We start from the raw sequence: 16,305 nt of genomic DNA, 5'->3' as shown, positions 1-16,305 counted from the left end.
CAGCCGGGGCTAGGTACAGTGGCTCACACCTGTAATCCCAGCACTTTGGGAGGCTGAGGTGGGCAGATCACTTGAGGTCAGGAGTTCGAGACCAGCCTGGCCAACATGGTGAAGCCATCTCTACTAAAAATACAAAAATTAGCGGGGCATGGTGGTATATGCCTGTGATCCCAGCTACTCAGGAAGCTGAGGCAGGAGAATCGCTTCAACCTGGGAAGCGGCGGTTGCAGTAAGCCAAGATCACACCACTGCACTCCAACCCAGATGACAGAGTAAAAACTCTGTCTCCAAAGGAAAAAAAAAAAAAAAGGAGTCCAGCCTGGAAACAGAAATTTGGGAGTCTGGGAGTCCTCATCATATAGGTTATATTTAAAGTCATTAGATTGGATGAGATCACCAAAAGGTGTAACTGTGATGAAAAAGTCAAGGACTCAGCCTTGAAGTATTCTAATATTGAGAGGCCATCACAGTTAAACTATGTTCAGTAAGTTACACCCCCAAAAAAAGGATTCTACCTATACATCTATGGCCAATTGATTTTTGACAAGGTTACCAAGCCATTCAATGTTGAACAGTCTCTTCAACAAATGGTGCTGAGACAACTGGATTTCAACATGGAAAGAATGAAGTTGGACCTCCTTCTCACATCATTTATAAAAATTACCTCAAAATGGAGCAAAGACATAAATATAAGAGCTGAAACCATAAATCTTTTAGAAAAAAACAAAAGAATAGATTTTTATGAGCCTGGAGTTGCCAGAGGATTCTCAGATATGACATCAAAAGCATGAACAACAAAAGAAAAAAAATAAACAGGCCTTCATCAAAATTAAAAGTTTTTGGGTTTGGTTCATCAAAGGACATCATCAAGAAAGTAAAAAGTGAACCTACGGAATGGGAGAAAATATTTGCAAATTTTGTATCTAATAAGAGATTCATATCTAGAACACATTAAAAAAAGATAACCCAATTTTAAAATGGTAAAGGATTTAAACAGATATTTCTCCAAAGAAAAATGGCCAACATGAAAAGATGCTCAACATCATCAGCCATTAGGAAAATGCAAATCCAAACCATAATGAAATACACTTCAAATCTATCATTTAATTTTTTTTTAATTAAAAAAAATAATTCAGCCAGGCACAATGGCTCACACCTATAATCCCAGAACTTTGGGAGGCTGAGGCAGGCAGATCACTTGAGGTCAGGAGTTCCAGACCAGCCTGGCCAACATGGTGAAACCCCATCTCTACTAAAAATACAAAAATTAGCTGGGCATGGTGGCAGGCGCCTGAATCCCGGCTACTGGGGAGGCTAAGGCAGGAGAAATGCTTGAATCCAAGAGGCAGAGGTTGCAGTGAGCTGAGACTGCGCCACTGAACTTCAGCCTGGGCAACAAAGCGAGACTCTGTCTCCAAAAAAAAGATTATTAGCTATAATTTTTATATATAATTTTTAAATTAAATTTTACAAATTAAATTTCAATTTTAAAAGTTTTAAAAAATTATTGGCTGTTGGCCAAGCGCAGTGGCTCACGTCTGTAATACCAGCACTTTGGGATGCCAAGGCAGGTAGATCACCTAAGGTCAGGAGTTCAAGACCAGTCTGGCCAACATGGTGAAACCCTGTCTCTAGCAAAAATACAAAAATTAGCCAGGCATGGTGGCAGGTGCCTGTAATCCCAGCTACTCGGGAGACCGAGGCAGGAGAATCACTTGAACCTGGGAGGTAGAGGTTGTAGTGAGCCAAGATCACACCCCTGCACTCCAGCCTGGGTGACAAAGTGAGACTTCATCTCAAAAAAAAAAAAAAAGTTCAAAAATTAGCTAGGCGTGGTAGGGTGCGCCTGTAGTCTAGCTACTTGGGAGGCTAAGGCAGAAGAATTGCTTGAACCTGGGAGACAGAGGTTGCAGTGTGCCAAAGATCGCACCACTGCACTCCAGCCTGGGCAACAAAGCTAGACTCCATCTCAAAAAAGAAACAAAAACAAAAATTATTAGCTATAATTTTATATATAATTTTATATAGTTATGAGCTACTATTATAGATATACATTATTAGCTATAATTTTTCTAAAAAACATAAAACAACAAGCAGTGGAGAGGATGGAACATTGATTAGAAGAACGTAACATGGAATTCACAACCAGCCTGGGCAACATAGGGAAACCTCATCTCTATTTTAAAAATAACCAATGTAAAATGGTGCAGCCACTATGGAAAACAGTTTGGTGGTTCCTCAAAAAGCTAAACATAAGGCCAGACATGATGGCTCATGCCTGTAATCCCAGCCCTTTGGGAGGCCAAGGCAAGCGGATCACTGGAGGTCAGGAGTTGGAGACCAGTCTGGCCAACGTGGTGAAACCCTGTCTCCGCTAAACATAGAAAAATTAGCCAGGCTTGGTGGTGCATACCTGTAGTCCCAGCTAGTCAGGAGGCTGAGGCAGAAGAATTGCTTGAATCCAGGAGGCGGAGGCTGCAGCAAGCTGAGATCAAGCCATTGCACTCCAGCCTAGGTGACAGAGTGAGACTCCATCTCAAAAAAGAATACAAAAAAGCTAAACACAGAATTACCACACGATCCAACAATTCCACTCCTAGGAATATTCTCAAAAGAACTGACTGACATTGTTCACCAAAGCATTATTCACAATAGCCAAAGGGTGGAAACTGCCCACGTGTTCGGCAAATAAACAAAATGTGGTATATGCTATAATGGAGTATTATTCAGCCATAGAAGGAATGAAGTTCTAATACATACTACAACATGGATAAACCTTGAAAACATTAGGCTAAGTAAAATATGCCAGACACAAAAAGACAAATTTTTATGATTCTACACATATGAAATATCTAGAACAAACAAACTTCCAGAGAAAGAAAGAAAGAGAAACTGTTCAGCTGGGCATACCAGGTTTTCCATGATTTAAATCTATTTTTTGGTCTTTTCTCACATTTTTTCACTCTATGAACCCCGGCTCCAACTAATTTGATATGTACTTTGAACACGTTCCATACTCACGCTATTTCTTCTTTGCAGTCCTCTTCCCCACCCCCTTTCTACCCATTAAAATCTTTATCCTTCAAAACATGATGTAGGCTGCAATGTGCGGAAGAAAAAAAAAAAAGATTAAAAATCTTCTTTGTCCTTAAAAGGCTAGTAAAAAATCCACCTACTCCGCAAAGCCTTTCTCGACCTTTAGATCCCCACTACCACAGCCAACTAGAGGCAAATACCTCATCCAACTAACCTCCACGGCACTTGTTTTCACTTCCCTTACATTTTCTTTCTTGTGTTCTACATACAATAATCCATGCATTTGTCTAATCCTAATCCTCTCACCCCACCTGGGTTACAAATTCTACCAAAACAAGACTACGTTTATACTGCATTCATCTTTATATCATCTGCGGTGCCTGTACGGTGAAACAGTAAACACTTTATCGATAACTACTAGAACTAAACAAAAATCTAAAGCAAAGAAAGATGTGGAGTCTACACGAGAAAATTCCTTCATCTATACTGACATAAACACAATTCCCAAATGTAAAGGACATCTTTTTAAAAGAAGGAACAGAAGTGCCTTTCAAAGAAACAATGTGATGGTGAAACGTGTAACATTTGTCATCAATAAAGTCTGGTAAGAATAGGAAACATTTTTTTTTTTTTTTTTTTTTTGAGACGGAGTTTCACTCATGTTACCCAGGCTGGAGTGCAATGGCGCGATCTCGGCTCACCGCAACCTCCGCCTCCTGGGTTCAGGCAATTCTCCTGTCTCAGCCTCCTGAGTAGCTGGGATTACAGGCACACACCACCATGCCCAGCTAATTTTTTTTGTAGTTTTAGTAGAGACGGGGTTTCACCATGTTGACCAGGATGGTCTCGATCTCTTGACCTCGTGATCCACCCGCCTCGGCCTCCCAAAGTGCTGGGATTACAGGCTTGAGCCACCGCGCCCGGCGAATAGGAAACATTTTTAAAAGGAAGTCCAAGCACAACATGAATACATTTGTAATCACCTTCTTTATGTCTGAATAAAAAGTATGATTAAGGGAACAAGCATCTGAGAAAAGAAAATAAGCCTATCTTTGTTTCTCAGATCCTCTCAAAATCAAGTGGATGTGCAACTAAACAAAACCAATTTTATATAACCCAGGGGGGTTTGGGGCGGGTTGTTGTTGTTATTGTTGTTTAATTTTTATTTTTTTAGACAGAGTCTCACCCTGTCGCCCAGGCTGGAATGCAGTGGCACGATCTCGCTCACTGCATCCCTGCCTTCCAGGTTCAAGCAATTCTCCTGCCTCAGCCTCCCGAGTAGCTGGGATTACAGGTGCCCAAATAATTTTTTTGTATTTTAAGTAGAGATGGGGTTTCATCATGTTGGCCAGGCTGGTCTCAAACTCCTGACCTAAAACAATCCACATGCCTTAGCCTCTCAAAATGCTGCAATAACAGGTGTGAGCCACTGCGCCCAGCCAACATAATGCAGTTTTTTTTTTTTTTTTTTTTTTGAGACGGAGTTTCACTCATGTTACCCAGGCTGGAGTGCAATGGCGCGATCTCGGCTCACCGCAACCTCCGCCTCCTGGGTTCAGGCAATTCTCCTGCCTCAGCCTCCTGAGTACCTGGGATTACAGGCACGCACCACCATGCCCAGCTGATTTTTTGTATTTTTAGTAGAGATGGGGTTTCACCATGTTGACCAGGATGGTCTCGATCTCTTGACCTCATGATCCACCCACCTCGGCCTCCCAAAGTGCTGGGATTACAGGCTTGAGCCACCGCGCCCGGCCACATAATACAGTTATTAATTCAATGTCACCACATCTGTAAAACCTTCATGCTGCCCTAAAATTCCTACTGCCAAGTTCCCAACTGCTTTCCTCTGTATAGGACTTAAGTATGTACATGCTACATGTCTCATACGCCCCACTGTCAGGATAGAACAAAGAGGGAATGACTTTTTAAAACAATTTAAACTTTTCTCAGATCTAATATTCCTTCAAGAGCCTTAGAAAACTATAAGCTCTACACAATGGGAGGCTGAGACAGGTGCATCACCTGAGGTCAGGAGTTCAAGACCAGCCTGGCCAACGTGGCAAAATCCCATCTCTACTAAAAATACAAAAATTAGCCAGGCGTGGTGGTGGACGACTGTAATCTCAGCTACCTGGGAGGCTGAGGCAGGAGAATCACTTGAATCCGGGAAGCAAGGTTGCAGTGAGCCGAGATCATGCCACCGCACTCCAGCCCAGGCAAGACTCAGTCTCGGAAAAAAAAAAAAAAATTGACTATAAGCTCTGAACATGAACTTTAAGACATATCCCTTTGAATACAAAGCTGATACAAGCTAGTTTTTTCTAATGTTAAAAAAACACAGCCTTGGTGACATAGCAAAATCCTGTCTCTACAAAAATCAGCTGGTCATGACAGTGTGCCTGTAGTCCCAGCTACTTGGAGGCTAAGGCAGGAGGATCACTTGAGTCTGGAGACAGAGGTTGCAGTGAGCTGAGATCGTGTGACTACACTCCAGTCTGGGTGTCAGAGTGAGACCCTGTCTCCAAGAAAACAAAACAAAAAACAAAAACACTATCAGACAAGAGGTTACTGTCAAAAAAAAAAAAAAAACAAAAAAAAAACAAAAACCACACATAAAAAAACCAAACTACTCAACCAGAGACTGAGATAACCCATCCTACTGTAATTACAACTCTACAGAGAGTGCCGGTGTGCACGTGTAGCTCTAGCTACTCAGGAGGCTGAAGCAGGAGGATGGCTCAGCCCAGGAGACTCAGGCTGCAGTGAGCAGCGATGGTGCCACTGCACTCCAAACTGGGTAACAACTTGAGACCCAGTCTCAAAAAAAATAAATTTCATCTCCATTCTTTTCCTTGCACTTAATCCAAATTGATCATTGGGTCAATCACCAAACAGCTTTTAAAATGACAAGAAATAAGTAATGATGGAAATGAGTGAAAATTCCAAATCTGCACTCCACTCTCATTCTCTCCTCAGTACTTACATTCAATAAACAGTCCAAGCTTTCTTAGAATTCCCTTTCTAATCTGACTATTCCACTACATCCTAATCTGTCATTGGAACAAGCCTCTGAAATGGACACCCCCTCCCTATCTAGTTTCCCAACCAGCCATCACCAACCTCCCCCTCCACCCATCAAACCATTCTCCACACAACGCTCCACGAAAGCCAAACTGACCATATTTTATTACTATACTTTAAAACCTCTACTGCTTACCACATAACTTACAGGATAAAGTATAACCCTCTTAAAGTAGCTGACTTGGTCAGAAGAGCCAATCACATTCAAATCTTTGCCATTTACCAAAGACCTCCATACTTTTGCATAATGCCCTTAACCCACTTACCTTTTAGGACCTATCTCATGAAACACTTCCCCAAATCCTAAAACATAATCATTTACTCCTTCCTATGTGCTCTCACAGCACTTTCCACTAGTAGCCCTTTTAACACACATCATAATGTGTTATACTTACTTAATTACAAGAGGCAGTAGAGAGTACTGGCTAACGAGACACTTTGGCATAAGACAGAGTTGAGTCCAACACACAATCTGGTAGCTACATGACTTTAGGAAAGTTGGTAACCTCCTCTAGAACTCAGTTTTCTCATAAATAAAATGAGATGATATGTTAATCTAGCTCATTTACCCTACCCACCTTCAGGCTAGCAAACATTCACTGAACAGCAGCAGAGCTGAGTCTAGATGAGAAAGACCATGGTTACCTATCTCAGACTGAAAGGGGAAGTGGGTTTTACTTCTCCAAGAAGGGGCTACGTCTAAAGTTACAGAGGATTCCAGGAGAAACACCAGGAATCTATCTCCCTATCTAGACAACAATTCATTGGCAGCATCTATCTTAAGTAACTATTTTGTAACTCTGGAGTCTACTGAAGACTTGTAACTTTCAGGGAAAGGCTTGGAGGGTAAATTATGAAGACTTTTGGTCAATTTTAGTTCCTTGGTTTGTACCTCCATGTTGGGGCTCAGTGATACCTAAAATATGGCATTTTGACATGCTGAACTGAAGAAGTCTCAAGGTCTCTGTGACTTTTCTCTCTGCCCTCCTGATGCCTCCCACCATACCCCAAAGCCTTCATTTGCCTAAGATCCAGACCCACCAAAAGGAACAATTGCTTTTCTTCTCCTCCTGTAATCAAGAAGGTAACCACACCTAAACAGACTCTTTCACAACATAATGTACAAGTTAATCTCTGTTCCCTGATCCATTCTCCTAGCAATCCTATCAACAGAATTCCTCTTCTCCCCCTTCCCATACCTGTTTCAGCAGGATGGTATATAAGCTTCTGAACCACACTGGGGTGTAAGGAATCACTTTTTGGTTCACCCCATGTACACATTAAATACATTTGTATGCCTTTACTCTAATTAATCTGCCTTGTCTGAGTTGATTTTGCAGCAAATCTTCAGAGGGCAAAAGGGAAGTTTCCCTTGGCCCCTATATCCACATTTTGTTTTCTAATAATAAACGCATTTAAATGAATTATTAGTTTATGCTTTGGAGCACACAATGTATAAGTATGTGAAATCAAACACTGAAAGATGTGGAGATAGAGCTATAAAAGGGCGGAGTTTGCATATGTCAAAGTTAAACTGGTATAAATTGAAATTACAATATTTAGGATGTTTAATGTAACCCCTATGGTAACCACACAAAAAGTAACTACGGAATACACTCAAAAGAAAATGAGGTGTGAGCGGTGGCTCATGCATGTAATCCCAGCACTTTGAGAGGCCAAGACGCAGATCACTTGAGCCCAGGAGTTTGAGACAAGCCTGAGCAACATGGCAAAACCCAGTCTCTATTTAAAAAAAAAAAAAGAAAAAGAAAGAAAGAAAATGTAAAAAAAATGTAAACATTTCACTAAAAAAAAAAAAAATCAGCTAAACAAAACAAAAAAATATATATAATAATACAGGAAATAAGAAACAAAAGGCTGTGTACCTATAGAAAACAAATAGCAAAATGACAGAAGTCCTTTTTCTTTTATGTGTGTGACAGGGTCTTGTTCTGTCAACCAGGTTGAAGTGCAGTGACATGATCATAGCTCACTGCAGCCTTGACCTCCTGGGATCAAGTGATCCTCCTGCCTCAACCTCCTGAGTAGCTAGGACTAAAGATGCACGCCACCATCCCTGGCTAATTTTTTTTAATTGTTCGTAGGAACAAGGTCTCATTATGTTGCCCAAGCTGGTTCAAACTCCTGGACTCAAGTGATCCTCCCACCTCAGCCTCCCAAAGTGCAGGGATTACAGGAATGAGACATTGCACTTGGCCCTCCTTCCTTAACAGTAATTACTTTAAATGTAAATGGTTAAATGTTACAATCAAAAGACTGGCAGAATGGATTAAAAGCACCTGATCCAACTATGTGCACCTATAAGAGACTCACTTTAGATCCAAAGACACAAACAGACTGAAGGTGAAAGACAGAAAAAAAACTATTCCATGCAAATAGTGACCAAAAGATAGCAGGGTGGTGACTACACTAATATTAGACGAGGTGGACTTTAAAACAGAAAAGATTACAGGAGATAAAAGACATTACATATTAGTAAGAAGTTCAATACAGCAAGAAGATATAACATTTGTAAACATTTATGTATCTAATGACCATCAACATATACAATGCAAAAACAAACAGAACTGAACAGACAACAGACTGCTACAATAATAGTTTAAGACTTCTGGCCAGGCGCCGTCCCAGCACTTTGGGAGGCCGAGGCGGGCAGATCACGAGATCAAGAGATCGAGACCATCCTGTCCAACATAGTGAAACCCCAATCTCTACTAAAATACAAAAATTAGCTGGGCATGGTGGCGCATGCCTGTAGTCCCAGCTACTCGGGAGGCTGAGGCAGGAGAATCGCTTGAACCCAGGAGGCGGAGATTGCCGTGAGCCAAGATCGTGCCACTGCACTCCAGCCTGGCACCTGGCAACAGAGAGACACTGTCTCAAAAAAAAGAAAAGAAAAGTAAAGTAAAAAGACTTCAATACACCCTCCACCCCCAATAATGGATAGGTAACCAAACAGAAGATAAGGAAATACAAACCAACTAGATCTAATAGACATATGTAACTACCCAATAGCAGCAGCACACACTGCTCTCAAGTGCCCATGGGACATTTTGCAGGAGAGACTACATGTTAAGCCACAAATTAAGTCTTGGTATATTTTAAAAGACAGTTACTATACAAAGTATCTTCTCTGACCATAACAGATGAGTATAAACAACACAGATGAGTGTACTGAAATACACAGAAGTTAAATCAGTAACCAATACAGATGAGTACACTGAAATGCACATAAATTAAATAACTTGCCTAAAATCACTCTAAGCCGCAGAGCCAGGTTTCAAAACCAGGCAATTTTTAAAAAGTAAGGTCAGAGTAAGGTTAAACAAGTTTTGAAACGGGAAGATCAAGTCCCAAAAGTAAGATCAAGAAGTCAAAACAAACAAAAACTGTTTTTAAATGATACATTTTATCTCAATTCAAAAGATCTATAATTAACCTAAGGAAAGAATAAAAACATGCTTTTGATTATTTGAAATTCTAATAATTACAAGCAATCAGTTATTTTCTCTTGTCAAATATACCAGTGAAAGCCTAATGATATACAATGTTTAAAGTGATAACTCTTCTATTGTAAATCAAAAAAGTAGTAAACAAAATTATGCACTTAAGAATAATGGTTGGATTGAAATTCCACATAAATATTAAGAACACTTGTCATTTTAAAAGCACTAGGCAAGACAGACATTAACAGTTACCAAGTGGGCAGTGCACACAAAAGGTCACAGCACAGTATTGTTGACAATACCAAAGATGAGTAGTGCTAAGTTAATTATGTGCAATTATTTCATAATGTTAAGGATATCCAAATTACATAAGGCTCCAATCACAGCACAATGGTAAATATTCTGGAAGCCATTAAGAAACAACTATGATGACTGATTGTAAACTTGTATTATTAAAGTTTTGACAAAAATATCTGGCTTTTAACTACCAGAACTTTACAATACTGTCCTGTAAGTGCTTCTTAGCTATACAAAACAAAAAGGCTAACACATTAGTTTTTTGGATTTTTGTTATTGTTAGCAAAGAGCACATACCAAAACAAATACACTACTTCCCAAAATGACAACTACAGCAAAAGACCATTACTAAGAAAGCTCTCCTCCAAGCAGCACTTCTCAAACATAGCTACAATTTAGAATCATATGGGGATCTTTTAAAATTACCAATACATAGCACCCACTCCAGACCAAATAAATCAGAGTATCTGGGGATGGGTACAAGTGTTCTAAAAAGTTCCCGAAGTGATTCTAATGTATAGCCAGGGTTAAGAACCACTGTAACAAGGAAATCTAAGCCCTCCATGTTATTCATCTCATACAGAGCTGTTGTCCTTAATTGTCTGAAAAAGTATTCATTTTATTCAGCCAATTTGCAAACCAAGAGAATAAGACAGAACCCTTTAACTACTAAAAACGGTATTAATTATAAGTACGCTTAGCTAAACATGTTAGGCAAAAATCAAGGCAAAGGAATTCCATTAATAATGTTTTAGATAACAGGTATGTTCAATTAACATGTCAAATATGCCAATAAACAAACTATTTCCATTTTTCAAACTGTAGACTTTACAAGCTGTTGAAATGGTGTTGTGCTTTCTGATGCATTCAAGAGCCCACTAATTCCAAAGAGCCATACTGAAACAACTGTCAACCTTAAAATTTAAAGTCCTAAATGTGTTGCAAAAAAAAAACCTAAATAAAGATTACTTAAACTGGGCCGGGCACAGTGGCTCATGCCTATAATCCCAGCACTTTGGGAGTTCAAGATGGGTGGATCACTTGAGGTCAGGAGTTTGAGACCAGCCTGGCCAACCTGGTGAAACCCTGTCTCTACTAAAAATACAAAAATTAGCCGGGTGTAGTGGTGGATACCTGTAATCCCAGCTACTTGGGAGATTGAGGCAGGAGAACGACTTGAACCCGGGAGGTGGAGGTTGCATTAAGCCAAGATCATTCCACTGCACTTGAGCCTGGGCGAGAGAGGGAGACTTAATTTAAAAAAAAAAAAAAAAAATTACTTAAACTGAACTCTAAGGTTGCATAACTGCCAGAGCAAACCTTTTCATGGTTTCATGCACATGCTATCTCTGAAAATACTGTCAGAACTCCGAAATTCAAATGCATGTCTACATTTTTGTATTTGGCTACTTAACTGTTTTACAGGAAAACGAAATAAATTAAGCTTCAGAAACAAGCATTAAAATATGCTGCTGTAGCTAGGGCACAATGGCTCACGCCTGTAATCCCAGCACTTTGGGAGGCCAAGGCAGGTGGATCAATTGAGGTCAGGAGTTCAAGATCAGTCTGGCAAACATGGTGAAACCCCATCTCTAATAAAAATACAAAAATAAGCCAGGCATGGTGGCACAAGCCTGTTATCCCTGCTAATCATTTGAACATGGAAGGCAGAGGTTGCAGTGAGCAGAAATAGTGCTGTACTTCAGCCTGGGCAACAGAGAGAGACTCCATCTCATTAAATAAACAAATAAATAAATAAGCTGTTGTGTTTCCCCAAAATAGTACTACAGGTCCACATCTTTTATTTAAATCCTTGAGAATAAATGCGCTTCAGAATTTTTCGGATTTTGGAAAGATAACCCACTGTTTATACTCAAATAGACCCTGTAGGGTCTAAGACAGCACCAATAACCAAACAAATTAATATTCCAAGAGCAAAACATAACTTTTCTAAGTGAGATAAAGATTATTAAGTAGCATCCTGTCAGTACAAGTCAGCAAATTATTTTGCAGCAAACTTCTGAAAAAACTTCCTTTTCAGAGCTTTGTATGAAGCAGTAGTTTGAGACTTCTCTTTGAGATTCAAGAAACTGCAACTGGGCTGCAGAAAAAAGTCACTATGATGAAAACATCCTTTTAATATAGCTGTAATTCTACAGAAACAGCTCCAGTTATTAGGGTAAATCCATGAAAAAAGCCCAAATGGTGTCCAACAATTTTCATAATCATTAGAATAGCATTTAAGTGTTCACCTTAATTTTCATAACACGATTTTGAGACCAAACAAATACAACAAAATATGTGTATTCACTAAGGCAAGCCTGAAGCAGAGAGCCAGATGTAAAACGGGCAAATCAACACCCCCATAGTTCACCTAACTTTCTATCTAGCAGTATGGAAATCACACAGAGCGCTGAAGCTAAGCGACTAATGTTCTAAACTCTACCCTCAGTTTCTTTATCTGTAAATGGAGATAATAATAGAACCTACCTCACTGCATTTTTCAGAGGATTAAATAAAACCTCAAGTCCACAATTTACAAATAGTATTAATTCCCTCCACCTAAACTACCACCGCTGTTTCAAAGACACTTATATGCTGAAGGGGGTCAAGTGTGACTTGCTGGCAGGGTGCAGCAGCTCACGCCTGTAGTCCCAGCACTTTGGGAGGCCGAGGCAGGCAGATCACTTGATGTCAGGAGTTCAAGACCAGCCTGGTCAACATGGTGAAACCCCATCTCTACTGAAAATATGAAAATAAGCCAGCCATAGTGGCTCACGTCTGTCATCCCAATTACTTGGGAGACTGAGGCAGAATTACTTGAACCCAGGAGGTAGAGGCTACAGTGAGTCAAGATTGACCCACTGCACTCCACCCTGGGCAACAGAGTGAGACTGTCACAAAAAATAAATAGTATGATTCGTCTATGAAATCAGGTGAATTTTATAAAACCCACCATGAAAATATGACTTTCAAGTTTCAAAAATCCATCCTGACACGGTGGCTCAAGTCTATAAGCCCAGCTACTTGGGAGGCTGAAGCAGGAGGATGACTTGAATCGAATTCAAGACCAGCCTGGGCAAATAATGAGGCTCTCCCTGCTTTAAAAAAAAAAAAAACGAAAAACTGCAAAAATCCAATGTAGATTAAAAAATGATGGCTAATTTCTGAAATCAGGGCAGAACATTTTTTTTTTATACCTTTGTTCTGCCTGATCAAAACACATTCTAGCCAAAACTACCTACCCTCTCCCAATACCCTTTTGTCTTCTACACTACCAATCGCACACATAATGGCTGTTAGATGAAAATAAGCTACTGAAAGTGGACCCTTTTAACTTGAAATACACCAACCAGAAGAATGGCCTAGGTTTTACAGAAAAGAAAAGCCATTACAGTATTAAGACTTCACTTATGCACAACCACTGCCTAAAGAACCTACGCAATTTTTTTGTTTCCTTTTTCAACATCAAGGAAGAACCTACATGATTTAAGTGCACTTAGGAAATAAGGTACCACAGTCCAAAAATCCAAATTTCATAAACTACCCATTGAGTAACAAAACTATTAAGACTGGTAACTTTGGACAGATTTTTGCATCTAATCGATTTTTAAACTTATTGTCAAATGTACAAAATAATGGAATCTTTTGTTACTATTTATCCTAAATTTATTCTAGTTCTATTCCAACTGAAGAATGTTAGTTTCCTGCAGACCACATGGAGCAGAGGGTAAAAAAACGAATGTTACAGGGCACTGAATCCATCTGGAAGTTCTGAGCTGATTCAACGTTTCACTGTTAACAACTGCCCCAGAGTATATTAACATGGACAACTAGACCTCCAGCATACCCAATGTAAGAGAAGATATTTAAGCAAGCTAGCATAGCTCTTGTGAAACAGAAAGCTTTCCCTAAGTTGTTAATACTCAAAACCTACTCCTTACTGTTAACACCACCATAAATAACCCATTAGGCCCTCGCAGTTACATCAGCTTTAAGAATATCATCTGCCATATGTCCTAGCAGAGTGCAACAAATGGATGCAAACATTACCCAAACTTAAAGTGAAATATGAAGAGAATCTGTTATTCTGTGCTTTAATTCGATGTTGTTTAATGTGAAAAGATTGAGAACCAAAAGCAAATGGACCCACTACCTCAAAATTCCCTAAAAGATTAATTAAAAGAGACTTAATCCTTCATACTTGCACTTTTTCCATTACAAACAGGAAACTCCGAAGGGAAATAGAAAAAAAGCCTATTTTTGCTAAGAGGAATAACGGCATTGCTTCCAACCCCCACAGTGAGTGAACAAATGAAAAAGCAACGGGAGGAAGTGACGGGGGTGGGCGGTGGAGAGCTCAGCTGGAGTCCTAAGCATGCCACCCGGCTCAGAGATGCCCTAAAACATCTGTGGGAGCAGCTGCAACAGGAAAATGGGAGTCGGGGGAGTAGGGCCGCGAACTGGAGGGACTGAGAGTTGTGCCCGCACGTTCGGTCTCTTCCTTGGCCAACTCCCTGCTCACCTCCCAAGTCCCCATCCTCCCCATCCCATCCCGCTCCCTCCATAAAGAAAAATCCCCAATAAAAGCAGAGGCAGGGAAGACAAAGAGGCAGGAGGAGGTTGCAAGGAGCGTCCAGAACAATGGAGAAGATGGAGCGAGTAAAACTCCTGAGGACAATAAAGGGAGGTGGAGAAGCGCCGAGGGAAACGCCGGGGTCCCTGACCCCGCCAGTGGCGGACGCTGGACACAGGCCGGGCTGCGCGGTCCGTGTCACCCCGGACGCCGCGGGCTGGGCCGGGCGGGCGGGCGCCGCAGGGCCCGGGGGTGCTGGCTGGGCCTGCGCTGGTCGGCGGGCAGCGGCCGGCGGGACTCACCGGCATTCTGGTCTCGGGGCCAGAGGTAGTATGTGGCCGGGATCACGATGAGCCCCACGAAGGAGGTGAGGAAGTAGAAGAAGGTGTTCCCACTGTCATCGTACTGGAACTGCTGCCCGGCCATGGCACCCCCTCCTCCTCCTCGCTCTTCTCACCGCCGCCGCCACGACCACGCTCTGCACTCCCGCTCCCAACGCCCCGGCCCTAGTGGCGTAGCTTGGACGCCGCGGCCGCCGCCGCCTCCCCTCCTTGCCCCCACGCTACCCTCCCCTACACGCCGCTACCGCCGCCGCCGCCGCCGCCGCTGCCGTCGCCAGCTCTCGCGAGAAGAGATAGTTCTCGCCCCGCTCAGTTTTCCCTCCCCTTGCCTGTCCCCCACACGCTCGCTAAGGGAGACGTGGCGAGCGCTACGGTGGAACTCGGAGAGGTCTCGCCCTTAGCCCCGCCCCCAAGACAAAGCCACGCCCCCGAACTCCTCCCCTAGGGCCCCGCCCCTGGCCCCGCCGCCTTCCTCCACCGCTCAGTTTCCCCGCTCCCCAAGCTGGATTCCGGCCGTCGGCCTGTAGGATCCCAGCGAAGGCTTCCCGGCGTAGCAGCGGCCGCAGGCAGGTCTCCTAGCTGTGACTAGGGTCCCAGCTATTCAGAGAAAAGCTGACTTGCTTGCCTCCTCCTCTCTTCCATCCCTACCCTAGCTGTCCTGCCCTCTCGATTAATTGCCCTAGTTGAACGTGTTTCCTTGGGTTTTGGATCCGCTCCTCCAGCCCCCATATTTTGGAAACAAGTGTCATTTAGCATAGGGGGTGGAGAGATGTGGATTGTAGTTGCGTTTGCAAAGCAGTGTTTACTATTAAAAGGTTGGAATCTACGCTGTGCCCATTTTGCAGATGAGGATTTCCCCAAGCCCTTACAGATGGCGCCCTACCCATTTCAGAGCTGCTAATTATAGCCACCAACCCAGGCGGTAGGCTGAGACCTTTATTGCTTTGTGTAATTTAATCGTCAGTAAACCCCATGGAATATAGCAAAGTGTGTCCGCTCTACAAATGAGAAAATTGAGGCTCAGGGAGACCCACATCATTTTGACGCCACAAAGCCAGTGTGCCCTTGACCCTGCATCGCCCAGGACCTTAACATTTCCTACAGGGTTGGCATTCTCCCCACAGGCTGTGAACAAGAACCTGCGTTCCAGGCTAGACGGTGGTGGGAGCAGTCGCTCTCCGGAGGGACTGCTTCCCCTCCTTCCCCTGGCCTTTGGACCCTAGAGGCTGGTGTCAGCTGAGCTGGGTACTGGGCTTGTGCCCAGATCTTGGAACGGCCCCGCGGTCCAGCGGCAGCTGTGGCTGGGGTCTGTCCCAGAGTCCATTGCCCCTCCCTGGTTCAAAAGGATAGCCCAGCTAGTTGTAGACATTAGAAGGAAAAAGTATGTAATATGCAAATACTAAATATTACACTATATTTTAAAGACATTTTAATAATTTATACTCTGTTAACTAAATGCATTTTATTATTCCTTCCACTGTTTGAGGAAAAATCTGGGGTTGCTCAT

At 42.2% G+C, this 16,305-nt stretch overlaps 1 protein-coding gene across 2 annotated transcripts in view; it reads right to left on the bottom strand.

Moving 5' to 3' along the window:
* SEC63 (SEC63 homolog, protein translocation regulator) overlaps positions 1 to 15,175 on the bottom strand; it is an 82,156-nt gene extending 66,981 nt beyond the window's left edge. For both annotated transcript variants that reach the window (XM_032275107.1, XM_032275109.1), the window contains exon 1: positions 14,760 to 15,175. In XM_032275107.1, the coding sequence (XP_032130998.1) occupies positions 14,760 to 14,883 (124 nt within the window). In that variant the 5' untranslated portion in view covers positions 14,884 to 15,175. The remainder of the gene's footprint in view (positions 1 to 14,759) is intronic.
* Between the last annotated feature and the right edge of the window lie 1,130 nt (positions 15,176 to 16,305).

This window comes from Sapajus apella, unplaced genomic scaffold, assembly GCF_009761245.1.
Source record: "Sapajus apella isolate SASKATOON/1434 unplaced genomic scaffold, GSC_monkey_1.0 scaffold6, whole genome shotgun sequence".
NCBI lineage: Eukaryota > Metazoa > Chordata > Mammalia > Primates > Cebidae > Sapajus > Sapajus apella.
The sequence above is the reverse complement of the archived record's forward strand: the minus strand, read 5'-3'. Positions and strand labels throughout refer to the sequence as shown.